The 27,632-nt window shown below is 42.1% G+C and overlaps 1 protein-coding gene across 1 annotated transcript; it reads right to left on the reverse strand.

Annotated features, from left to right (window-relative positions):
* Window positions 1-7,830: 7,830 nt before the first annotated feature.
* On the reverse strand, window positions 7,831-27,427 carry LOC124253691 (PHD finger protein 24-like). The gene is made up of 8 exons (XM_046687506.1): window positions 27,222-27,427; window positions 18,437-19,048; window positions 15,132-15,314; window positions 12,032-12,110; window positions 10,963-11,166; window positions 10,069-10,222; window positions 9,048-9,137; window positions 7,831-8,190 (listed from the first exon to the last, which is right to left on the reverse strand). Exons 2-8 carry the CDS (start codon window positions 18,737-18,739, stop codon window positions 8,109-8,111), a joined length of 1,095 nt encoding a protein of 364 aa, XP_046543462.1. The 5' UTR covers window positions 18,740-19,048; window positions 27,222-27,427; the 3' UTR covers window positions 7,831-8,108.
* Window positions 27,428-27,632: the final 205 nt, after the last annotated feature.

Below are 27,632 nucleotides of genomic sequence, written 5' to 3' on the forward strand. Positions count from 1 at the left end.
GCTCGTCGGCTCTCACCAGAAAAAAACAGACAAATACTAACAATTAAATATATTTGTCTCGTCTCTGCATTACTGTTAGTCTATGAATGGGTGTTGTTGGCTGTTTTGTAAGGGAGTTGGTATAATAACACTTTCAGCAATATTCCAGCAATATCACGTCGGTGGACACCAGCAATGGGCTTCTCACATTGTACCCATTTCTAACATGCTTAGCTAAAAAGATCAAAGGCGCCGAATGTACACTTGTTTTGCATTACGTAACACTGTATTGACGTCACTACGCTATTCTCGTCTGCCACCTCGTAATCAAGCGTACCCTCGGTAACCGACGTCACGATGCATGGCAGTTGCCATTGCCTCGTAAAGTCGCCGTAAAGAACACTTTAGTCCAGAACTATTATAGTTAAGGTACGAGGACGTTTAGTGTATATATTACACTACACATTGGGTAGGGCGAACTGTGTTTCTTAAATAGGGAATCGAACCTGGGCCTTTGGAGTGACGAGCGAACGCTTTAACCACAAGGCTACCTAACCGCCCTGTTTAACTTTTAAAGAGAGGCTGGGTTGCCTAGTAGTTACGCTTTGACGCTTCAAGCTGCAAACTGGGATCAATGGCTTGAAAGGTATCGCATGTGCAAAACCATTCTATCACCGTGTATTGACCAGAATATTGCTAAACACGACGAAAAACACCTCACCCCCCTCGTGAACACACACCCGTCCCCCACCCACCCCCACCCACCTATGCATAACGAAAAAGTGAAATGTATTACAATATATTAGAATAGAATACACTCCTATATTTGAGCATCTAACATGAACAACAATTGTTTGAATTTAGCAATAAGAAATTCCCTATGCCATGATTGATTTTAAAGTAAGAAGGTATTAATGACAGCAGCCCGGTCTTGACTCTATTCATCCCCACCATCTGTGGCATTTCCAGTTACTTTTATTAACGCGAGACATTGACTAGTCTCAAGGAACACTTGCAGCATTTCAGCATTCATTCATTGTGGAGCACGAGTCTCACATAAACCAAAGGACTTTTTTCTGGATATTTAGTGGAGATCTTACTTGTCACATTACCTGATGGAGTGGCCGGTGCAGTATGGGGAAGTATAAAGATGTTTCTTATAAACGGTTAGAAGAGTCTAAGGCGAAGGATAACCCCGATATGCGTCGCTTGAAAAGGTTGGTGGTGATACTTGCTGTACTGTGTGTTGCCTTGCTGTGTTTCGTGGCGTATTCGGTTGGAATAAAGGGTTGGTCGGGGAAAGAACATACAGAGCAGACTGGCCAGAAAGTCGGTATAGGAGTGGTGGGAGAACAAGCGGTAGAGAGCATCGAAAAGGATGGGCAACAGAAGGATGGGCAACAGAAGGATGCGCAACAGAAGGATGGGCAACAGAAGGATGCGCAACAGAAGGACGGGATGCAGAAGGTTGAACAACAGGATGGGATACAGAAGGATGTCGATGAGCCTGGCGACCTTCACGAACCCCAAATCGCTCCTCCTAATCCCAACGGGTCGAATGATTTGAATGAAAATGCTTCCTTGCAGATAAATAGCCCTGCTCTAACTGCCTCTCCCAAACACCAAGCTGGACATGAGGAGCCTCAGATTATCACTGGCTCTAACATTCACAAGGCCGATGAGAATAAAACACGGGAACAGTATATGAGCGAAATTAGACAAGATTTGCTGAAACTTAAACTTCAAATGAAGGCTAAGAGCAAAGCAGGGAGAGTAACCGCCGAGAAGCCACAACCTACCCTTCCTTCTACGACAATTTCCCACATGCCTAACAACGTCTCATTGCCTCCAGATCCGAATCCAGAATTAACTAAAAAACAGCTCCATGCTCGCCTCAACATGGTCTTGTCTGACATCAGGAACGACATTGGCGATAGAAAGGCGTTGGAGGTGACGCTGCAGTTCCTTCAGCGAGCCATCCAGGTCATTGAGCAGAAGGAGCTGGCTGCGGATCTTGCCGCGGAGGGACAGACTCTTCCTACCCTACCCCCAGGCTGGAAAGACTTTACGACCCCCACCCTCCACAACCCTCGTATTAGAGACATGATGAAGACAATACGAACCTCACCACACAGTCTCGACAAGTATAACCTTAACGAACGATATGGATGGGACTACCGGTGCGTGTTCCTTAGGGTGCCGATGAAACAGCAGCCAATGATTTGCATCAATGATCCTGAGTTGGATAAACCGATGTCCAGCTCTCTGGCCGAAACCGGACTCTATGAAGGTAAAATGCTTGGATTCTTCCTTGAGATTCTATACTCGGATATTACGTTGCAAGCAGTAGATTTAGGAGCTAACTTGGGGCTGTATAGTATAGCTGCGGCCGCTATTGCCAGGCCCGTGCTAGCAGTTGAACCAAACCACCAAAATATTCACCCATTCCACAAATCAGTCAAGATGAATAGGTTTCAGAAATTCGTCACGCTCGTCACAAACTGTCTGTCCGACCGGTACAAAATCGTACAGCTCATCTACAACAAGATGGGCAACCTCGGTGATACTAAAACGGTCGAGGTTACAGAATCGATGCTGAATAATGATATCGTATCGGTTGAGGATGTCGTGCGAACCGTTCAACTGGATGACCTCATTCCGGCGATGGCCTTCAAGAGGGCAGTTGTCAAGGTCGATATCCAAGGAGACGAGGTCCGGATGTTCCGTGGATCGCAAAGGTTCTTCAAAGCTGTTCACGTGCGTTACGTGCTAATGCATTGGTTTTATATGGACGACCCAAAAGGATATGACTATATTTATAAGTTTCTGAAAGACAGAAACTATTTGCCGAACTACTCTCCTCACGGGAGAGTCATCAGCGAGGAAGCCATGAAAGAAGAGCAGTCTATCGTTGTATGGATCAAGTTCTGACCAGCCTTCTCATTCTGTTCTATGAGTGTGGAACATGGAATATATGTGTTCTAGTTGCCGGATTCCATCAGTTCGGAGGATAAAGAAACTCGCAAATCGATAATGAAAGAGTGACGTAATTCGCATTCATTACCAATTGTCCGTAACATGCAAGAAGAATCCCTTCCGATCAATTTTATGTGCGAAAATATTGACAACTAATCTCATTGCGGGTATCTCACAGATTACTTAAGTCAGAGAACCCCTCCTTAATATGGTATGTCTGTAAATGTAGAATGTATTTAGAAATTTACCTAAGTGGTAGTCACAAATATTTCACCATACCTTTGAATATCACGAGACAGTCACAGGTATTTCACCATGTTGCATACCAAGTAACAGTCACAAGTACATTACTGCATACCAAGTAACAGTCACTAGTATGTTACATTATTGCATACCAAATGGTCGCAAGGTGTACTTGCGTTATATATAGAAAATACCACTTTGGTAACTACTGTATTTTATTCATAATCGAAATTTCAAGGGTTTAATTTTCGGTATATATTATTTACGTTTGTTTATTTTTCGAAATTTCGAGTATTTCTGTCTATTTCAAAAGATGTGGGAAAATGGATTTCTGAACAAACATTATTGATTAACGTAACGACAAAGTGTTCAAATAACGAGAAACTGTCGATAATTCGAAAAATATATACATGTATATATAACAAGAAACAAATCAAAATTTCAAGAAAAAATGAAATCACTGAATCTAATAAGAAAATAACTTTAGAAATTTAGAAGTTTTTGAAACAAGGAGGAAATAATTGAAATTACGAGAAATGTATATATTTTCCAGCGTGGCAAAATTCTTTCGTACGTAACGGTGTTTAATGTAAAGGGTATGCTCACTGCCAATTGTCAATGAACTGACCCTTTCAAGTATTCCAGTCATACGCTAGTCAAACACGGCTGTGTCGAAGTTGAAGGGACCTACGGAAGTAAATTACTTCGTGTTATCCGAGCTTCGACACAACCTAAAATGATGATGATTCTTTCACTTCGGGATACCCGTACATTCGACACAGGAGTTGGGTTTTTTATATTTAAACAAGTATATACCCACTGTTAGATAGGCATTCTAGAAGTTTGTAAGTTTGAAACAACTTCCAGATGATTTCATTAGCGACGTTTGGATATAAACTGTGATTAACAACTAATTTAGTAGCCAATAAAGCTTGTGAAAACATTCAACACCCCTATCCTTACTGCCCCACAACGAAACACACGTGGTCTCACCGTAGGCAAGTGAGTTTGTTCAAAATTGTCTCTGTTCAGCCAGCAGGAAAATGGGTACCCGGTGGAAAAATTCATATGACTATAACCTTCTAGGGCCTAACAGGCAGCTTGGGTTATCCGGGGTAATAATGTGCTGTGCCTTGATTGTTAGCTCTATGAGCATACCCAGTGTGGAGTTTGGCGCTATATAAATGGACACATTATTATTATTATTATTATTATTATTATTATTACTCCTGTCCTCAGTCAGTTATCTGTGTTAGTTTGATGTCAGACTGTTGTTGCTGAGGTTGATCTGCTGCTCATCACTACTCACCATATATACGCAGATCCGGGTATAGAAGTGACCTTCAGTAACCCATGCTTGTCGTAAGAGGCGACTAACGGGATCGGGTGGTCAGGCTCGGTTACTTGATTGACAAATGTCATCGTATCCCAATTGCGTAGAGCGATGCTCATACTGTTGATCACTGCATTGTCTGGTCCAGACTCGATTATTTACAGACCGCCGCCATATAGCTGGAATACTGCTGAGTGCGGCGTAAAACAACAAAACCAGACTGTAGTCATTCTAGGTTCGGAAGGGGGTATGAATCAACATCGAAATGATGCTAGTACAGTTAACCAGAAGTTGACCACACACTTGCATGTTTTCTTAAATATGTACTATCTCTTACTGAATTATTTAAATGTTTACAGATATAATTGATTGTACCTTAGACACTACCTGTAGACCACCGTGTTAAATTTACTCTAACACATACAATTGTAATATTTATTATTCTAACGACTTATAAATTATTTTATGAAATTGTTTTAACGACTATTCATCTACGATACGACGCAAAACTTGTTGGAATGTTGATAAGGGCAAATCTGGGATTCACACCCATGATCATAGGATCACAGAATGATTGCACGTCCAAGGGACGTAACTCTTAACACTACGGGATCATCCCCTGGTTGCTAGGAGTGAGTGAATATTGCATACTGGTTGCTAGGAACAAATATTGCTGTATAAACCAGCCACATTGGGAGATTTGTAGTACGGCCCACGCATTTAAGTGGTGGGATAGTGTGTTCGATATCGTGTCGATTTCCTTTCGAACTCCATAGTGTTCTGTCAACTCGGATTATGTGACCAAAACATTATCCTTCACTAATGTTGCATGAATTTGAGAAGGAAATGGGAAATTGAAAGCCCCACTCGATCCCACCAGCTGCAAATATACGACTCTCGCTTCAGCCTCACCAGCTGCGACCCAGACAATAACAGTTCGCGAGTAACAGACCTCTGAGTTTTCTGGCATCCCGACAGAAACAGCTGGCAGATGACGTCCGAATCATTATGCAAGTTTCTTACCACGAAAGACGCCAGCAGTATGTCAAGGCATGCGAGTAGGGCTCTCCATTTACGTCAAAGCTGTCCGTATTTCAAGATACTAAATATACTATTTCTAGATAACATATTTACAATAGTTCAAGTCATTAATAAACATTCGTATTTGAAAAGATAATATATACTATCTGCTTTACAAGACATCACATACAGCATCCGAATGTACGAAGACGCTGTAATATTTCACGTACAGAGTAATATGGTAGAAGCTGTATGTCGGTATTGTCAGTCGGAGGTATTGTATAATTCACGTACAGAGTAATATGGTAGAAGCTGTATGTCGGTATTGTCAGTTGGGGGTGTTGTATAATTCACGTACAGAGTAATATGGTAGAAGCCGTATATCGGTATTGTTAGTCGGAGGTATTGTATAATTCACGTACAGAGTAATATGGTAGAAGCTGTAAGTCGGTATTGTCAGTTGGAGGTATTGTATAATTCACGTACAGAGTAATATGGTAGAAGCTGTATGTCGGTATTGTCAGTTGGAGGTATTGTATAATTCACGTACAGAGTAATATGGTAGAAGCCGTATATCGGTATTGTTAGTCGGAGGTATTGTATAATTCACGTACAGAGTAATATGGTAGAAGCCGTATATCGGTATTGTTAGTCGGAGGTATTGTATAATTCACGTACAGAGTAATATGGTAGAAGCCGTATATCGGTATTGTTAGTCGGAGGTATTGTATAATTCACGTACATAGTAATATGGTAGAAGCTGTATGTCGGTATTGTCAGTTGGAGGTATGAGGATACCAAATATGGCTGCCTTGAGTCGCTAAGCAAGAAAACATAGGACAAAATCTGTAATAAATTGAAATTTTATTATAAAAATGAAACGATTAAGGTAGTATATATTCCAGAAAAATAGGTTTAAACTCTGGAAACAAAAAATAGCAGAATGAACAAATATAATTTCTGTGTAAAGTATAAAATACTGGCGCGTGAATTGAAATATTTGAAACGATGATTGGAGTAGGAACACACTGTCCACAACCTTTGCGAAAGGTCAAGCGGTATTGACCTTACGAAATACAGGTTTTCGTTAATATGAGGATAGTTATTGAAAGCCTTCACGATCACCATATGAAACACACAATATTGTCGTCAACACGGCGACAGTGAATAGAACAAATATTTATGGTGGCGACATGAAATATAGAATCACGTTTCATGCCATCGAATTGACGCAGTTGATATTTTAGTCCATCAATTTTAGAATGTTCAGTAATGAGCATTGTGTTATTCACACCGTGACACATGTCAATCATTGTAACTACGACACGCCCCTTTCTGTCCTTGTAGGTCAACCTCGGTTACCTGGTGATAGTGAAGCTTATACTGTGATTTAGTGAGTAAGGTTTTACGCTGTTTTACGCTGCTTTTAGCAATATTCCAGCAATATCACGGCGAAATGGACTTCATACATTGTACCCATGTGGGGAATCGAACCCGGGTCTTCGGCGTGACGAGCGAACGCGTTAACCACTTGGCCGCCCCCAGTATGTGAAAGGAACTTGGGGCTATGACCATCCTAGATGCAGATGCTGCGTCTGTGCTTCCGGAGTTCCTGACTTGGTCCATGTGGAATGACGGAGGCAGCCATGTTGGTGGATATCACGTGATGGTGGCTGGTCTGTGAGGGTGGGTGTCACGTCTGAGGGTGGGTAGTGAAGTCTGTGAGGGTGGGTGTCACGTCTGTGAGGATGGGTGTCACGTCTGAGGGTGGGTAGTGAAGTCTGTGAGGGTGGGTGTCACGTCTGTGAGGATGGGTGTCACGTCTGTGAGGGTGGGTAGTCAAGTCTGTGAGGGTGGGTGTCACGTCTGTGAGGATGGGTAGTCAAGTCTGTGAGGGTGGGTGTCACGTCTGTAAGGATGGGTGTCACGTCTGTGAGGATGGGTAGTCAAGTCTGTGAGGATGGGTAGTCAAGTCTGTGAGGGTGGGTAGTCAAGTCTGTGAGGGTGGGTGTCACGTCTGTGAGGATGGGTAGTCAAGTCTGTGAGGGTGGGTGTCACGTCTGTGAGGATGGGTAGTCAAGTCTGTGAGGGTGGGTGTCACGTCTGTGAGGATGGGTAGTCAAGTCTGTGAGGGTGGGTGTCACGTCTGTAAGGATGGGTAGTCAAGTCTGTGAGGGTGGGTGTCACGTCTGTAAGGGTGGGTGTCACGTCTGTGAGGATGGGTAGTCAAGTCTGTGAGGGTGGGTGTCACGTCTGTGAGGATGGGTAGTCAAGTCTGTGAGGGTGGGTGTCACGTCTGTAAGGGTGGGTGTCACGTCTGTAAGGGTGGGTGTCACGTCTGTGAGGATGGGTAGTCAAGTCTGTGAGGGCGTACAATGAATGAGTGAATATTGCTTAACGCGGCATCAGAGTTTTTTCCACAGAAAGTGGACAGTGGCGTTCATGAGATATGACAGTGACGAAGATAATGGTGGGTTGTCACTTCTGTGATTGTTGGTGTCACGTCTGCGTGAAGAGGACAGTCACGTACATGTTCGGATCGGTATGTGTGACAATGTCACTTGCTGAAAGTAATATTGGGTCTGTTGCACAGCAGGTAGAGGCCCTGTTCCATCAGATATGATGCCCATGTTAGAACCCTGAAAGGTTTAAAATTCTGTTAACACGGAAACAATTAAATGCTTTGTGAGAAATGGCGGCTGCTACGTTCCTATAGAAATACAGACATGTTTCATTCGTCTATCGCTGCATAACTGGCTCACAGACAACATTTTGACAGAGAGTTCACACACGCACTGACCGCATCTGTAGTCAAGAGGATAGGGCTTCTGTACAGGGAGCGAAAAGTCGATATTTCCATCACAGGTTGCGTCATTAAAATGTTACTTGTTTTACCCCGTCTATTAATGGAATAAAACACGGACTTGCTGGCTTGGAATAAATATGATTTTGCTAGAGTAGGGTATATCAATAGGCTAGCACTTTGAAAACGACATCGGTCGGAAAGGAACACGCACGCAAACACGCACATACGCTCACACACACACATACACGCAAGACGGTATGTAAGTGCGTCAATCTTCAACGCGACGTTAAAGTCCATTTCATCACACACAGAGTGTCCACTCCTCATTCGCCATTGTGTCCAACCAATCAACGAAACGACTTGCCCACATGACAAGCACAGCAGTCGTCAATAGCGAGCGTCCCAATAAGGAAAGAACAACGCACGCTGTTATTTAACAGAATAATGGTACAAAAAAAAACAAATCTTAATATCCTGAACCTATTCGGACGGAGCGACCGTGACCCGCGACGGTAACGTTACCCTTACAACTAGCAACAACCAGGCTTTGTAATCGTCAAACCTCAGTCGTTCTCTGACGATGTTATTATACCGATACACCGTACAATGTACTGTCTGAGCTTTGAGGATTAGCCGTCACTATGGGCAGTTCAGTTGCCAGGGTAATGTTACCACAGTAACGCGACTCACTCTCGGTCGCAGCTGTCCACGTGCATGATCAACTTCGTGTTGAGGTTGACGTGTAACTCCAGGTTCGAACTTTCACGCCCCAGACGCCGTCTGAAACAACAGAAAGTTCTGCTATAACTCAGATAATTTACAGAATGAGTGAGTGAATCGGGTTTAACGCCATATCATTCTGTCGCAGCGCATCACCGTGATGCGGCAGGTAAGTGAGTGAGTGAGTTTAGTTTTACGCCGCACTCAGCAATATTCCAACTATATGGCAGCGGTCTGTAAATAATCGAGTCTGGACCAGACAATCCAGGGATCAATAGCATGAGCATCGATCTACGCCTTTGGGATACAATGACATGTGTCAACCAGGTCAGCGAGCCTGACTACCCGATCCCGTTAGTCGCCTCTTACGACAAACATGGGTTACTGCAGAGCAATTCTAGCCCGGATCTTCAGGGGTCCGGCGGGTAAGACCGACGTGATGCAGGTTTTAGACGTTAACCACGTTCGTGAAACCCACCAGCAGGGGTAAAGTGTAGTCGGTCTCACAATCCCTGAACCGCATTACTTTCCCTTCTGCCTGCAATATTAAAGCCGTAATTGAACCAAATCTAGATTTCCTCAGGTTCTGAATCTCCCGTCTTTAATTTAAAAGGAATTGTTGGTTTCTGTCAAATAATATATATTCACAGACTAAGCGTTAGAGTAGGGTACAGTGCTGCATTTAACTAAGATTCGTGAAGGCTAGCACTTACCTGCATCACACTAACTAAAAAATATTAAAAAGTTCCTAAATTATCGATAATTCCATTTACGTTTTACTATACTGACGAGTAAAAGAAAGTATGCACTTACAGACAGGATTTTACCAAGACATTACAAACGTCATCAAATATGTATGTTGATACTAGAAAATCGCAGTATCAGGTTCGGTTCCTCACCGTTTATGTCGTCCTTTATAGTGATAGTACGGAAACATTGCTAACACTACCCTCACTCACTCACTCACTGCTGTACATCTGTTAGTACTCACTCCATCTCCTCATCCTCGAAGTGTCTGTACCAATGTCTGAAGGCTTCTCGGGCCTCCAGCTCCGTCACGGTTCCATCTCCGTTCTTGTCCAGCGTCCGGAACAGCGCCTTAGCCACCAGCAACTCCTTCTCCGTCAGCAAGTCCACCAACTCCCCTCTGTAAACCGAGTTTTATCTTTGAATTACTCGACAGAGTCGACAGAGTCAATTAGAGTCGAAGTTACACGTCATGTTACACGAAACAGCTGTTCTGAAGACCGCATCACCGCGAAAGCTAATATCTATAGAAAAGTACTTCGTTATTGGAATTGATTGTTATTGATTTTTAAATTATGAAAAGTACACTTAGGGCTCTTGTTTTAAAAAGCGTTGGCCTTAAAATAGCCCGATGCCGTAAGCGCTGTTGGATATAGAGCAGTAATTAACGGATAAACGTTATATGAATTTCTTCAAAGAGATATACCCCTATCCTTTCCGGAAAGGGAACTCTTAGCTAGGTCCATCAAAATAGATATGTGTATCAACAATGCACAAATGTCTTTTATTTGTGTACAATTTCCGATGGCCATCGCAAGTGTATGCCACAAAAGAATACTAAAACATTACGTCATCGCAGTTGTTGTTGTTTAACACCGAATTCAGCAATATTCCAGCTATTTGACGGCAGTTTGTATATAATTGAGTTTGGACCAGACAATCCAGTGATCAACAGCATGCGCATCGGTCTATGCAGTTGGGATACGATGACATTATATCAACCACGTCAAGGCGCCTGACCACCCGATCCTGTTAGTCGACAAGCATGGGTTGCTGAAGATCATTTCTAGCCCGGATCTTCACGGGTCCCGTCATAAGAGTGTATTACGTCCCACGCGTTAGCGAGACACGTCACGACGTACCCTGTCCCTCTTGGCCAGCAGTTTCTTTGCCTCGTGGTTGAGGAACTCCCACCAGTCCAGCCTGCCGTCGCTGTCCACGTCAGCCACCTGGAAGTCCACCTTCATCAACCGTGTGTCGAACTCCGTCACCTGACGTTCCTCACGCTGCTCCAAAAGGTGACCTTTAGCTTCGCTGAACTCCTCCCACGACACGTAGCCATCTGGTGGAGACGTTAGATGGGTGAATACGTTGCGTTTATTCCTTTTGTTTATCAGATCAAGCCCCCCTTAGCTTTATGATAAACCTGCTACAGGATATAGCGCTAGTTTATTAGGCGAGGCTATGGTTATGGGTTGCCTATAGAAACAATGCTATGTCAAATAGAAATTACCCTTCTGCAGATCTGTCACATTCCAGAAAGCGATTGTGGTCATAGATCTAGGGGAGATAACTGTGGTTTGTGTAAAATTCTTGCCCGGCGTACCGTTTAGTAACTGAATTGCGTTAATTAAGGTTAGATGTGACGTCAGAAGTCTAGGGGAGATAATTTTAGCCAAGTGTGTCGCTTCGTAAACCGTCAATAACCATGTTCTAACCGACTGTATACAAGCTGTATGATATTGATATGTTGTAATGCTGGGTTGAAGCCTTGTTGGGGCGGTTGGGTAGCCTAATGGTTAAAGCGTTGGCTCGTCACGCCGAAGACCCGGGTTCGAATCCCCACATGGGTACAATGTGTGAAGCCCATTTCTGGTGTCCCCCGCCGTGATGTTGCTGGAGTATTGCTAAAAGCGGCGTAAAACCAAACTCAGTCAGTCAGTCAGTGAAGCCTTGTTGACAAGAAGGGTATTAATGTTATAAAGTTATCACATAGTGAAGTGACGTTTCAATAATCGTACGTCTATGCAGAAGATATATGCGGTACATGGTCTGGTTGTTGCTGAATGTCATTTACGTCCTTTTGGGACTTTGATCGTTTTGTGTAACGGAGCCCTAACGACCGGTCTTAACAATAACTTATACTCCTCGTTCGAAGGGTTTTTCTGAACAAAACAAAAGCACGGAACTGAAACTTTTCCACGTACCTTTATCTTTGTCGTAGTTCTCGAAGGATTCGATCAATTCCTCCAGTTCTGTATCATTCAGCAACACACTGAGGTTACTCTGAAACAAACACGAACAATATTGGAAAATCGGCGTCCATACCAAACCTTACCTTGAACAAACATTGGCGCTCTCCTTTAAGCGCAATACCGATTACTCTACAAGACCAGAGGATATGCGACTGTTTCAATTACGTCACTTCCAATAAATAATCGCTGGTAAAAAAATATACTGACGAACATAACAAAGTACACACCTGGTGTTTTGGGACTATTCCCATTAAAACCATAAATATTTTGCTAGCAATGTTGTAATTGGGTACAATATCTGTGGTGTTTTGGAAACACTTGCACAATGTTTGTGACAAGACTGAATCAAAACACTTTTTAAATATTAATGCTGTTTTAAAGAAAATATTTTACCAAAGAATCAGGTGTGTACTTTCTTTTGAATGTCAGTTTACTTTCGCGTTCTCGAATAAGTGTGTATCGATTAATGGAACTATCAATGCATTGCGACTGGAATCTCCAGATGACAAGCATCAGTTCCACACTACATTGTATCGATACAGATAATAACGCACCGAATATACCCATATCCGCTAATTTTCAATCGATTAAAAACAATATGACTTTGCTTGAAGAGTGATTGAGTTTTGTTTTACGCCGCACTCAGCAATATTCCAACTATATGGCGGCGGTCTGTAAATATATCCCGTCTGGACCAGACAATCCAGTGATCAACAGCATGAACATCGATCTACGCAATTGGGAACCGATGACATGTGTCAACCCAGTCAGCGAGCCTGACCCACCCGATCACGTTAGTCGCCTCTTACGACAAGCATGGGTTACTGAAGATCAATTCTAACCCGGATCTTCAAGGGTACATTGTTTGAAGAGACATGGTTATCTATTCAGGACGAATGCATAATTTCTCGAGGTTTCTTTCATTCCCAAACAATGATTTCAAAACGTGGAGACGACTAGTTATTATGACGTCATTTTGTCGTTATCATGTCATTATCAAGTCGTTTTCATGTTGTTATTCTGTCATTGTCATGTAGTTATCATGTCGTAACGGCATCAACTCCAATTGTAAGAGGGTGCAAACACGCATTAAACACAAATTGTATTGCAAAAGGTTTTTACAAGTTTAAGAATACCTTTGCAAAAGCGACTACAATACATCATCGATAGCACAACTTATCCGACAAATGATTGCACATTGTATCGACATAGGCCTTGCTCAAACGCTCTCAGTCACATGTTCTTTTGATCAGGGTGATGACGAGGAGCATCCAGTGAGAAGCAAACAATCCCACATTCAATCTCACAATCAATCATTAAAACAAACCCACAATCAATCATACAAATAATCCCATAATCAATCATACAAACAATCCCACAATCAATCATACAAACACTCCCAAAATCAATCATACAAACAATCCCACAATCAATCATACAAACAATCTCACAATTAAACATACAATCAATCCCACAATCAATCATACAAACAATCCCACAATCAATCTCACAATCAACCCCACATTCAATCATACAAACAATCCCACAATCAATCATACAAACTATCTCACAATCAATCAATTCCACAATCAATCATACAAACCCACAATCCATACAAACAATCCGTACAATCAATCATACAATCAATCTCACAATCAATCCACAATTATTCATACAAACAATCCACAATCAATCAATCATCTCACAAAATCAATCATACAATCAATCATCATACAAATCAATCATACAAACAATCCCACAATCAATCATACAATCAATCTCACAATCAATCCCACAATTATTCATACAAACAATCCCACTATCAATTATACAATCAATCTCACAATCAATCATACAAACAATCCAACAATCAATCATGGATACAAACAAAACAATCCACAATCAATCTCTCCACAATCAACCCCACATTCAATCATACAAACAATCCTCAATCTAATCAATCATACAAACAATCTCATCTCGCATAATCAATCTCCACAATTGTTCATACAAACAAAATCCACAATCAATTATACAATCAATATCACAATCAATCATACAAACAATCCCAAAATCAATCATGCAATCAATCTCACAATCAATCATACAAACAATCAATCCACAATCAATCATACAAACAATCACTCAATCAATCAATCATACAAACAATCCCACAATCAATCTCAGAATCAACCATACAAACAATCCCACAATCAATCTCACAAGCAATCTCACAAGCAATCCCTCAAATAATCATACACAAACTCTCACGCAATCAATCCCACAATTGTTCATACAAACAATCCCATCAAATCAATTATACAATCAATCCCATCATCTGCAGTGATGCACATTCAATTCAATCAATCATACAAACAATCCCAAAATCAATCATGCAATCAATCTCACAATCAATCATACAAACAATCCCACAATCAATCATACAAACAATCCCACACAATCAATCATACAAACAATCCCACAATCAATCTCACAATCAATCCATACAAACAATCCCACAATCAATCTCACAAGCAATCTCACAAGCAATCCCTCAAATAATCATACAAACAATCTCAACAATCAATCCACAATTGTTCATACAAACAATCCACAATCAATTATACAATCAATATCACAATCAATCATACAAACAATCCCAAAATCAATCATGCAATCAATCTCACAATCAATCATACAAACAATCCCACAATCAATCATACAAACAATCTCACAATCAATCATACAAAACAATCCCACAATCAATCCCACATTCAATCTCACAATCAATCATACAAACAATCCCACAATCATTCTCACAATCAATCTCACAATACTCTCAATAGATCCATATGTAATATAGCTAAAACGTTCCTTATAAGTTTTACAAGAAAATGTTTCCACAACGTCACTCCTAGAGTAAGTGAGTTGTTATCACCCCAAGAACAGGCTCCACACTGTGTAACCATATGGGGATTCGAACTGGGTTTTGTCGCGATGGCGACAGCGTGACCCACTTGCCCAACCCACGCCCCTAGTGTTAGAGACTCACACAGATATAGCAGCTCCAGCCGATGTTGGTCCTCGACTTCTTTGTGAGCAGGGCGTCAACCTTGCGGCACTCTCCACACTGTTCGAGGCACTCCTGGTGGAAGATCCGGGTACACACCCGACACGGGTGGGCGTCATCATCGGCCACTTTCCGGCACAACCAACACTTCGGGTCAGAATAGTACTGAAAAATTATTCATGATGCTTAAATCGTGTTGAAAGAGCTAGTCAATCGAGTTTAATGTACATGAATCGACAATAGGTGAATTTAATGAATCATGATGACATGATGTTTGAATCGCGCTGGTATGATAATAAATGAATTTAGTTTTTCCCCGCTTTTAGCAATATTCAAGCAATATCACCGCGGGGGATACCAATGGGCTTCACACTTTGTACCCATGTTGGGAATCGAATCCGAGTCTTCGGTGTGCAAGCAAACGCTTTAACTAGTAGGCCACCGCAACCGGGTTGATAAGTGACTCGAACTGAAATAGAGAATTTAGCAAACGCTTTAACTAGTAGGCCACCGCAACCGGGTTGATAAGTGACTCGAACTGAAATAGTTACCGAACTTGTGGAAATTCATACGTAAAACAACTTGAAAAAGAATTTAGAGGCGACTAAAATAGAATGGTGGTAGAATAGAACCTTGCTGTCCACTTGTTACGAAGCCTTTTATGGCTTCTCTGCCAAGACGCCGTTTCATTATGGGTGATCTCGGCCGTACTGTACCTCCCTGTGGCTCCGTGATAAAAGACATCACAGATCAGGTACAGTCCATGTACAGCTCAGGGACTAATCCCTTCCACAGCCAGCAGGTTACTGGCCACCCTTTAGCCGTATCGAATATAATCCGAGCCGTTTATAAGGTTCATCTAAATGATTTGAGCATGTGTCCAATAGGTCAGGTAGCCTGACAACCCGCTAGTCGCCTCTTACGTCAAGGATGGGTGGTTGAAGACCCGGATCTTCATGGGTAAGGTGTACCATATATCAGCTATTCATATCAGTACTTTACAGATCAGCTGTTCATATCAGTTCTTTACACATCAGCTGTTCATATCAGTGGGGGCGGTGGGGTAGCCTAGTGGTTAAAGCGTTGGCTCGTCACGCCGAAGACCCGGGTTCGAATCCCCACATGGGTACATTGTGTGAAGCTCATTTCTGGTGTCCCCCGCCGTGATGTTGCTGGAATATTGCTCAAAGCGGCGTAAAACCAAACTCACTTACTCACTCATATAGGTGCTTTACATATCAACCGAACAAATCATTGCATTAATACGTATCAACTATTCATGCCAGTGCATGGGTAAGGTGCTTTACATATCAAAGAACAAATCAGCTGCTCATATTGTTGCTTTACAGATAAGCTATTCATAACAGTGCTTTACAGATCAGCTACTCATAACAATGCTTTACATATCAATTAAATACATCAGTGCATTAATACGTATCAGTTGTACATGTCAGTGCCTTATGCATGAAATATCCATGCCACGACAATACGTATCCAAACTGGGCCGACAATACGTATCCAAACTGTCTCGTGCTATACGGAAGCATTGTTGTTGCTAAATTCTATATCAATAGCATCAGTTATTCGAGACAGATGAAAGACGTTACTCTCAGCCCCCACAACGGATCGATAAGATGAACAAAGAGAAATATTGATACCACAAATTGAGATATGATTGCCATATATAGAATCAATGACCCGCCGGAAAAAGTCATATGAGCTTCCAATCGCCCGTTTACTACAAGCTGGCCTCTCCGAGCTCAATCAATAGTGAAACCATGGACGTAAACTATAAATGGCTGACATTATAATAGCAACGATGGCAGCTTTTAGATGAGGTTAGTACACACCAATGGAGGTACAAGGGACAAAGAGAGCATTTATTGCTGCAAAGAACGTTTAGGTGGTGACGACGTACGTTAAATAGATCAAACTTGAATCGAGACGTGATGGTTTTGTACAATGCCATTAACCTACATTTGGGACTCACGAAATTTTCATTCTTTTGGGCCAAATCCATATCGGTGTTTTTATTCGTTCAATGTACCGGATCACTGCATTGGACAACTGCGCCGGACCACTGTACTAGACTACTGTAATAGATCAAGGCACTATTACTAGCTAACTGAACTGTACTAGACTAGTGTATTAGACCACAATACTGAACCACTGTACTAAATCACTGTTCTCGACAACTGTACCGGATCACTGTACTAGACAAATGTACTAGATCATTGTATTAGACAACTGTACCGGATCACTGTACTAGACAAATGTACTAGATCATTGTATTAGACAACTGTACCGGATCACTGTACTAGACAAATGTACTAGATCATTGTATTAGACAACTGTACCGGATCACTGTACTAGACAAATGTACTAGATCATTGTATTAGACAACTGTACCGGATCACTGTACTAGACAAATGTACTAGATCATTGTATTAGACAACTGTACCGGATCACTGTACTAGACAAATGTACTAGATCATTGTATTAGACAACTGTACCGGATCACTGTACTAGACAAATGTACTAGATCATTGTATTAGACAACTGTACCGGATCACTGTACTAGACACCTGTACCCGACCACTGTACTAGACAACTGTACCCGATCACTGTACTAGACAACTGTACCGGATCACTGTACTAGATCATTGTATTAGACAAATGTACTAGATCATTGTATTAGACAACTGTACCGGATCACTGTACTAGAACAACTGTACTAGATACCCGACCACTGTACTAGACACCTGTACCCGACCACTGTACTAGACAAATGTACTAGGCCATTGTACCCGACCAGTACAACTGTACCGGATCACTGTACTAGACACCTGTACCCGACCACTGTACTAGACACCTGTACCAGACCGATGTACCAGACAACTGTACTAGACCATTGTATTAGACAACTGTACCGGATCACCGTACATTATTACTGTACTAGACCGCTGAACTGTACTAGACTATGGAACTGAGCCACCATAAGTGACCACAGTACTGAATCTCTGTACCATACCACTATCCAATGTCTTTCAAAAATTGGAATACAACATAATGTCAACCTTTCTAATGTCTCTTTTAAAGTATTCTTGCTATGTCATTATCACCAGATTTGAGTGTCAGACTTTGTTAGTATGCCATTAATCAATCCAGAGTAATAAACCAACACCTCGACCACTAAACTACCAAAACGGTCCTTTCACTCGCAAGGAAGACAAACTCTGAAATACCAAACCAGACAATTTGTCACATATACCAGCAAATCAACTCACCGCTTCCCACGTGGGCTTGTCAGTATCCGGTACAAAGCTGTCTGGGATATCAGCGTCTTTCCGCGAAGTTGCAGACCTCTGCCGGAACCTGTGGGGATCTGCGTTACCCCTGACAGCCTCCTCGTAGTCGGCATTGTTCTCCATCTTTATCCTCTCGATGTGCATAATGAGCTCAAGCCGCTTCTGCTGCTTCCTAGCCTGGTTCGTGTGTTTGGAGAAGGTCCCGATCACCAGCACAGCATTCTTGTAGCGTCTTTTCCTGGCTTCCGGGCCCTTGCCCTCAGTTGATGCCCCGCTGCCCATTCCTACACTCTGTTTCTTTGTTAACGTGGAGACTCTCCCCAGGGCGTTCAGATCCTCAAGTTATGTTCCTAGTGATGACGTTCATCCAGGATTTCTTACCTGGATGTTTAAAGTTAAAATGACCAATGTCCTCTCTGATCAACTTCTCCAGATTTGACAAGACAATTTAACTGAAGGCGCCATGGACCTTTTTATCAATATTCCAACGTCAGGTTAATACTGAGCCCAGTTTCTTAGACCTTCAGTGCAGTTTCTTGCTGCCACGCCGTCAATCTATCACGAACAGAAGAAAACCTCTCAGCTCCTTACCTGAAAATACCAGTATTCCCTTAATCTTCTCCATCACACGTGACACGGGCAATAATAATTTATGTTACACATTTCCATTATTGGATTATCCCATTAAACATTTATCTAAAGAGATTAATGCATACAAAACAGCTTATTACTGACTTTCGTACAGGACACAATGACTCGGGGTTTCTTAAGAGAGCGTTTACATCATAATCCCAGTGGTCGACGGCGCCAAGGTAAGTAAGGTCACGTTGTTTGAGTTAACCCGTCTACTTAATCTGTCCTGACAAATAAGGACAGACCAATGTCATACGTGGCTTGCAGTAAACAATAACACCTGTAATAAAATGTAAATATTGGTAACAAAATATATGATCATAAAACGTTAAATAATAAGTATGATAAATTTCATTCAGATTTTACTGAAGTAATTTCTTTGGATTTTATGTCAGGGGAATTGATTAAGAACAACAAGCTGGAATTATGAAATGCTAGAAGAGATATTTCTTTTCCTCTCTTTCGCCCTTAAGATAGTTATGGATAACAAGTGGACTATGATGACCACAGAAAAGTCCACCTTGACCTAGGAACATTTTTAATGCGCGTTATCATTGATTCGAAGACGGCTGATGCCCACACTCTCAGCCTGTTCAGTACAAATTTCACGATAACTCTAAAGATGTTACACTCAATCTCTGCAACTGCATGTGCAAGTGTGCAGTAGGGTGGCAGTTTGCCCAATACATGCAATGAGCAATACAGCTTGCCAAAGCAATGGGCAAAAGACAAAAGGACAAAGTTATTTTACAAAGAAAATGCTACTGTAAAACACAAATAAAATGTGGCATGAACATAATACTTCTGACCAAAATAGAATTTAATACACATCAAATAACGCCACTGACGTTGATGTGCCTGTTGATGTTGATGTTACGGTCGAACGCTTCAGATGTGCCAAATGCTGAAGAAGCTATACACCAAAATTGTGCCAGGGAGACTGCGCTGATACAAGCTTCTGGTATGGTCGCCAGGAGCAACCGGTGACCGCGTTCCGTACGTGTTGGGGACTATGTTGTTGTTCAGGAGTACAGGAGCAAGGGTGACCCGCCCAATATATGTTTATTCAATGCATGAAGTGGACAAGTGGTATTGCACATTGCGCACAGCATTTGCACAGATTGGGTGTAACAGAAACCATTTACTCAGTCTGATTTAGGAGGAGGGTTAGGGCGAATGAAGTAATTGGGTTTGACACCGTCTTGAACACAGACGTGGGGTAGTGTCGTGTCTGTTTATATGATCGACAGTGTCCATCAGACGTGGGGTGGTGTCGTGTCTGTTCATATGAACGACAGTGTCCATCAGAAGTGGGATAGTGTAGTGCCTGTTCATATGGACGACAGTGTCCATCAGAAGTGGGATAGTGTAGTGCCTGTTCATATGAACGACAGTGTCCCACGGTTACATAAGGACATGTCTGTTTGATGAGGGAGGGAAACCCGATGTCATGCAGATCACAGACGTTTACTGTTTGGGGTAAAACCATGTTGTTAACATGGAACTGTCAAACCTAGAAACGGACGAATCTGGAATAATATAGATTTCTGGCACCCCTCAAAGAACTCTGAAGCGAAAAGTGGTACCCAAGACAACTGGGACTCTTGTTTCAGCAATGACATCAACAATGGTAAATGGTCGTACGACATCGTTCTTTGACTCCAAACTATCCATTTACGTGTACACAGTTCGCCATATACTATTCCTGGCGCGCCATTAAATGTCAATGACCAGCTTTGTACGTTCAGTTCTACTATTATTCTACCCTTTTAGCACTATCTGTAAGAGATAAAGTCATTTAGAATTCAGTGAACACACGAACCAGCGCAAACACGGCTTGACGATAGACAAGCAAATTGCATTTCAATATTTGATAGGTAACTCGGTGTTGATACTGCGCAAGGTGAACGATTCTCGAAACTAACACGCGATGAACACCTGTTTGGGATCACTCTAGCGACAAAGGCCGAAAGTGAAAAATGTGATTGATGATCTGTTGGCACCGTCAGCATAAGGTCGTAGTGGAATTTGATAGGGATTGTCTTGCAAGTTAGACTGTAGATAATAATAAGTTCATATTGTAAACAGATTGTAGCGCATAATAACAGATCAAGCCATGGGCCCGATCCACAAAGCGTCCGTAACGTTACGACCTATGGTAACTCTATACTTTATCATAAACTTACGAATGACATAGTGCTACGAACGTTTTGTGGATCGGGCCCCAGGCTTATGGTTTCTAGATAGGAATATGTGGTTGCAAGACCCAGAAATGTATATGGCTTCGAAACAGAAGCATATGGCTTTAAAACATAGATGTTGCTTTCAAATTAAGAAAACGGGGCTTTAAGAAGATAATGTGGGTGCCAAGTCAGGAACATATCAGCCAAAGCCAGGAACAAACGGCTTAAAGTCAAAAACACGTTGCTTCAAAACAGGAACATGTCTATCTACTCCTGGAACATGTAGCTTCAAAACAGGAACATGTCCATCCACGATTGGAACATGTAGCTTTAAAACAGGAACATGTCTATCTACTCCTGGAACATGTAGCTTCAAAACAGGAACATGTCCATCCGCGACTGGAACATGTAGCTTCAAAACAGGAACATGTCTATCGACGACTGGAACATGTAGCTTCAAAACAGGAACATGTCTATCTACTCCTGGAACATGTAGCTTCAAAACAGGAACATGTCTATCTACTCCTGGAACATGTAGCTTCAAAACAGGAACATGTCCATCCACGATTGGAACATGTAGCTTTAAAACAGGAACATGTCTATCTACTCCTGGAACATGTAGCTTCAAAACAGGAACATGTCTATCTACTCCTGGAACATGTAGCTTCAAAACAGGAACATGTCCATCCACGATTGGAACATGTAGCTTTTTTAAAACAGGAACATGTCCATCTACTCCTGGAACATGTAGCTTCAAAACAGGAACATGTCCATCCGCGACTGGAACATGTAGCTTCAAAACAGGAACATGTCTATCTACTCCTGGAACATGTAGCTTCAAAACAGGAACATGTCCATCCGCGACTGGAACATGTAGCTTCAAAACAGGAACATGTCTATCGACGACTGGAACATGTAGCTTCAAAACAGGAACATGTCTATCTACTCCTGGAACATGTAGCTTCAAAACAGGAACATGTCTATCTACTCCTGGAACATGTAGCTTCAAAACAGGAACATGTCCATCCACGATTGGAACATGTAGCTTTAAAACAGGAACATGTCTATCTACTCCTGGAACATGTAGCTTCAAAACAGGAACATGTCTATCTACTCCTGGAACATGTAGCTTCAAAACAGGAACATGTCCATCCACGATTGGAACATGTAGCTTTAAAACAGGAACATGTCTATCTACTCCTGGAACATGTAGCTTCAAAACAGGAACATGTCCATCCGCGACTGGAACATGTAGCTTCAAAACAGGAACATGTCTATCGACGACTGGAACATGTAGCTTCAAAACAGGAACATGTCTATCTACTCCTGGAACATGTAGCTTCAAAACAGGAACATGTCTATCTACTCCTGGAACATGTAGCTTCAAAACAGGAACATGTCCATCCACGATTGGAACATGTAGCTTTAAAACAGGAACATGTCTATCTACTCCTGGAACATGTAGCTTCAAAACAGGAACATGTCCATCCGCGACTGGAACATGTAGCTTCAAAACAGGAACATGTCTATCCACGACTGGAACATGTAGCTTCAAAACAGGAACATGTCTATCTACTCCTGGAACATGTAGCTTCAAAACAGGAACATGTCCATCCACGATTGGAACATGTAGCTTTAAAACAGGAACATGTCTATCTACTCCTGGAACATGTAGCTTCAAAACAGGAACATGTCCATCCGCGACTGGAACATGTAGCTTCAAAACAGGAACATGTCCATCCGCGACTGGAACATGTAGCTTCAAAACAGGAACATGTCCATCCGCGACTGGAACATGTAGCTTCAAAACAGGAACATGTCTATCTACTCCTGGAACATGTAGCTTCAAAACAGGAACATGTCTATCCGCGACTGGAACATGTAGCTTCAAAACAGGAACATGTCTTTCTACTCCTGGAACATGTAGCTTCAAAACAGGAACATGTCCATCCACGATTGGAACATGTAGCTTTAAAACAGGAACATGTCTATCTACTCCTGGAACATGTAGCTTCAAAACAGGAACATGTCCATCCGCGACTGGAACATGTAGCTTCAAAACAGGAACATGTCCATCCACGATTGGAACATGTAGCTTTAAAACAGGAACATGTCTATCTACTCCTGGAACATGTAGCTTCAAAACAGGAACATGTCCATCCGCGATTGGAACATGTAGCTTTAAAACAGGAACATGTCTATCCACGACAGGAACATGTAGCTTCAAAACAGGAACATGTCCATCCGCGACTGGAACATGTAGCTTCAAAACAGGAACATGTCTATCTACTCCTGGAACATGTAGCTTCAAAACAGGAACATGTCTATCCACGACTGGAACATATAGCTTTAAAACAGGAACATGTCTATCCACGACTGGAACATGTAGCTTCAAAACAGGAACATGTCCATCCGCGACTGGAACATGTAGCTTTAAAACAGGAACATGTCTATCCACGACAGGAACATGTAGCTTCAAAACAGGAACATGTCCATCCGCGACTTGAACATGTAGCTTCAAAACAGGAACATGTCTATCTACTCCTGGAACATGTAGCTTCAAAACAGGAACATGTCCATCCGCGACTGGAACATGTAGCTTCAAAACAGGAACATGTCTATCCGCGACTGGAACATGTAGCTTCAAAACAGGAACATGTCCATCCACGACTGGAACATGTAGCTTTAAAACAGGAACATGTCCATCCGCGACTGGAACATGTGGCTTCAAAACAGGAACATGTCTATCTTCTCCTGGAACATGTAGCTTCAAAACAGGAACATGTCCATCCGCGACTGGAACATGTAGCTTCAAAACAGGAACATGTCTATCTACTCCTGGAACATGTAGCTTTAAAACAGGAACATGTCTATCCATGACTGGAACATGTAGCTTTAAAACAGGAACATGTCTAGCCACGACTGGAACATGTAGCTTCAAAACAGGAACATGTCTATCCACGACAGGAACATGTAGCTTCAAAACAGGAACATGTCCATCCGCGACAGGAACATGTAGCTTCAAAACAGGAACATGTCTATCTTCTCCTGGAACATGTAGCTTCAAAACAGGAACATGTCCATCCGCGACTGGAACATGTAGCTTCAAAACAGGAACATGTCCATCCGCGACTGGAACATGTAGCTTCAAAACAGGAACATGTCCATCCGCGACTGGAACATGTAGCTTCAAAACAGGAACATGTCCATCCGCGACAGGAACATGTAGCTTTAAAACAGGAACATGTCTATCTACTCCTGGAACATGTAGCTTCAAAACAGGAGCATGTCCATCCGCGACAGGAACATGTAGCTTTAAAACAGGAACATGTCTATCTACTCCTGGAACATGTAGCTTCAAAACAGGAACATGTCTATCTACTCCTGGAACATGTAGCTTCAAAACAGGAACATGTCCATCCGCGACTGGAACATGTAGCTTCAAAACAGGAACATGTCTATCTACTCCTGGAACATGTAGCTTCAAAACAGGAACATGTCCATCCGCGACTGGAACATGTAGCTTCAAAACAGGAACATGTCTATCTACTCCTGGAACATGTAGCTTCAAAACAGGAACATGTCTATCCACGACTGGAACATATAGCTTTAAAACAGGAACATGTCTATCCACGACTGGAACATGTAGCTTCAAAACAGGAACATGTCCATCCGCGACTGGAACATGTAGCTTTAAAACAGGAACATGTCTATCCACGACAGGAACATGTAGCTTCAAAACAGGAACATGTCCATCCGCGACTTGAACATGTAGCTTCAAAACAGGAACATGTCTATCTACTCCTAGAACATGTAGCTTCAAAACAGGAACATGTCTATCCGCGACTGGAACATGTAGCTTCAAAACAGGAACATGTCCATCCGCGACTGGAACATGTAGCTTTAAAACAGGAACATGTCCATCCGCGACTGGAACATGTAGCTTCAAAACAGGAACATGTCTATCTTCTCCTGGAACATGTAGCTTCAAAACAGGAACATGTCCATCCGCGACTGGAACATGTAGCTTCAAAACAGGAACATGTCTATCTACTCCTGGAACATGTAGCTTTAAAACAGGAACATGTCTATCCATGACTGGAACATGTAGCTTTAAAACAGGAACAGGTCTAGCCACGACTGGAACATGTGGCTTCAAAACAGGAACATGTCTATCCACGACAGGAACATGTAGCTTCAAAACAGGAACATGTCCATCCGCGACAGGAACATGTAGCTTCAAAACAGGAACATGTCTATCCGCGACAGGAACATGTAGCTTCAAAACAGGAACATGTCTATCTTCTCCTGGAACATGTAGCTTCAAAACAGGAACATGTCCATCCGCGACTGGAACATGTAGCTTCAAAACAGGAACATGTCCATCCGCGACTGGAACATGTAGCTTCAAAACAGGAACATGTCCATCCGCGACAGGAACATGTAGCTTTAAAACAGGAACATGTCTATCTACTTCTGGAACATGTAGCTTCAAAACAGGAACATGTCTATCCACGACAGGACCATGTAGCTTTAAAACAGGAACATGTCCATCCACGACTGGAACATGTAGCTTCAAAACAGGAACATGTCTATCTACTCCTGGAACATGTAGCTTCAAAACAGGAACATGTCTATCCATGACTGGAACATGTAGCTTCAAAACAGGAACATGTCCATCCGCGACTGGAACATGTAGCTTCAAAACAGGAACATGTCCATCCGCAACTGGAACATGTAGCTTCAAAACAGGAACATGTCTATCTACTCCTGGAACATGTAGCTTCAAAACAGGAACATGTCCATCCGCGACTGGAACATGTAGCTTCAAAACAGGAACATGTCTATCCGCGACTGGAACATGTAGCTTCAAAACAGGAACATGTCCATCCGCGACTGGAACATGTAGCTGCAAAACAGGAACATGTCTATCGACGACTGGAACATGTAGCTTCAAAACAGGAACATGTCTATCGACGACTGGAACATGTAGCTTCAAAAAAGGAACATGTCCATCCACGCCAGAAACGTCTCGCTTCAAAATAGGAACATGTCTTTTCCCCACAAGAACATGTGTCTGTTATAGAGAAGACCTGTGAAGATCCTGGTTAGAATTGATCTTCAGTAACCCATGCTTGTCGTAAGGGGCGACTAACGGGATCGGGTGGTCAGGCTCGCTGACTTGGTTGACACATGATACTGCTGATCACTGGATTGTCTGGTCCAGACTCGATGATTTACAGACCGTCGTCATATAGATCGAATATTGCTGAATGCGGCGTAAAACTAAACTCACTCATTCCTATAGAGAAGCATGTGGCTTGGAACGTGACAATGATTGGGACGCCATGAACAAGTCCAACCGTCCTCATCATCTAACGGTGCTGTGAGTGCTGAGACGTACCCTGTCTTTGTTTGATAGAGTCTCTTACTCATCGGAGACCAAAGAGGCACAGAACGTAGTGCGGCAGAAATATATTATTTCACAAGAAATTGGTGTCTCAGTTTGTAATAATGTTTTATCACTGAACACCTGATCATAAAAAACCTAAAGGATACAGGTTATTTCAGCCATATATAAAGATGGTCCTTCTTGGAAGGGTTTTAGGAAAAAGTCGTTTATGAATAGAACTGAACAATTTCCCATAGATACAATAATTAAAATCGTATTCATTTCACAACACCGATAGTTGTCTGTTTTCAAAACATTAATACATAAACGATAATCGAAGAGTATTAGGTTCGTATGAACTCTGTGCCATAAAAATATACACATGTGTTTTTGAATAACAAAAGTCAAACGACCGATCATCAGAAAAATACACTTCTAAAGTTGTACAGATATGCTTATAGGTGCTTCATACTAGGGTTAATTGAATTAGAATATGAAAATATTAACTTTATATGTGGTATACGTCAATACCAATCTACAGCTATAATCCACTCACCTGACCGGTAAGATCAGCCGCTCCAACTATACCCTAAGACTGTCAGTTCCCAATTAACCGATCACGCATGCTTATAATAGAAGCGTTATTATTTCTACTCCACGCAGGGTAGCTGCTGGTTATAGGGCTCGCTTCTTCACGGGATCCTATGTCCACGGAGCGCGAGAACACCATTCCGCAGAGTCCCTACCATTACTGATTGATGACGTTTCGCCCAAGGTGAGGGGTGAGGAGATATTTGGAACCCAGGCACATTCACTAACGTCACTGAAGTTTGTTTGAACCGGTGTTTAATTAACTATTTTTTATTTAGGATTTTTTTAAAGCAGCGGAATCCATTAAGAATTCTTACAAAACACTTCAAACATGGCTAATTCACAAACCGCTGGATTGCCGGTGCCTAGAGCGAGG

This window comes from Haliotis rubra, unplaced genomic scaffold, assembly GCF_003918875.1.
Source record: "Haliotis rubra isolate DU_JTF1 unplaced genomic scaffold, ASM391887v1 Scf55, whole genome shotgun sequence".
NCBI lineage: Eukaryota > Metazoa > Mollusca > Gastropoda > Lepetellida > Haliotidae > Haliotis > Haliotis rubra.

Bases quoted from the DNA above. Each gene is read 5' to 3' on its own strand.
- LOC124253691 (XM_046687506.1), bottom strand. From the start codon at position 18,739: ATGGGCAGCGGGGCATCAACTGAGGGCAAGGGCCCGGAAGCCAGGAAA. The intron at 15,315-18,436 runs GTGAGTTGATTT...ATAATTTTTCAG, and splicing joins ACAAGCCCACGTGGGAAGCG to TACTATTCTGACCCGAAGTG. The intron at 11,167-12,031 runs GTACGTGGAAAA...CGTCTCCACCAG, and splicing joins GAACTACGACAAAGATAAAG to ATGGCTACGTGTCGTGGGAG.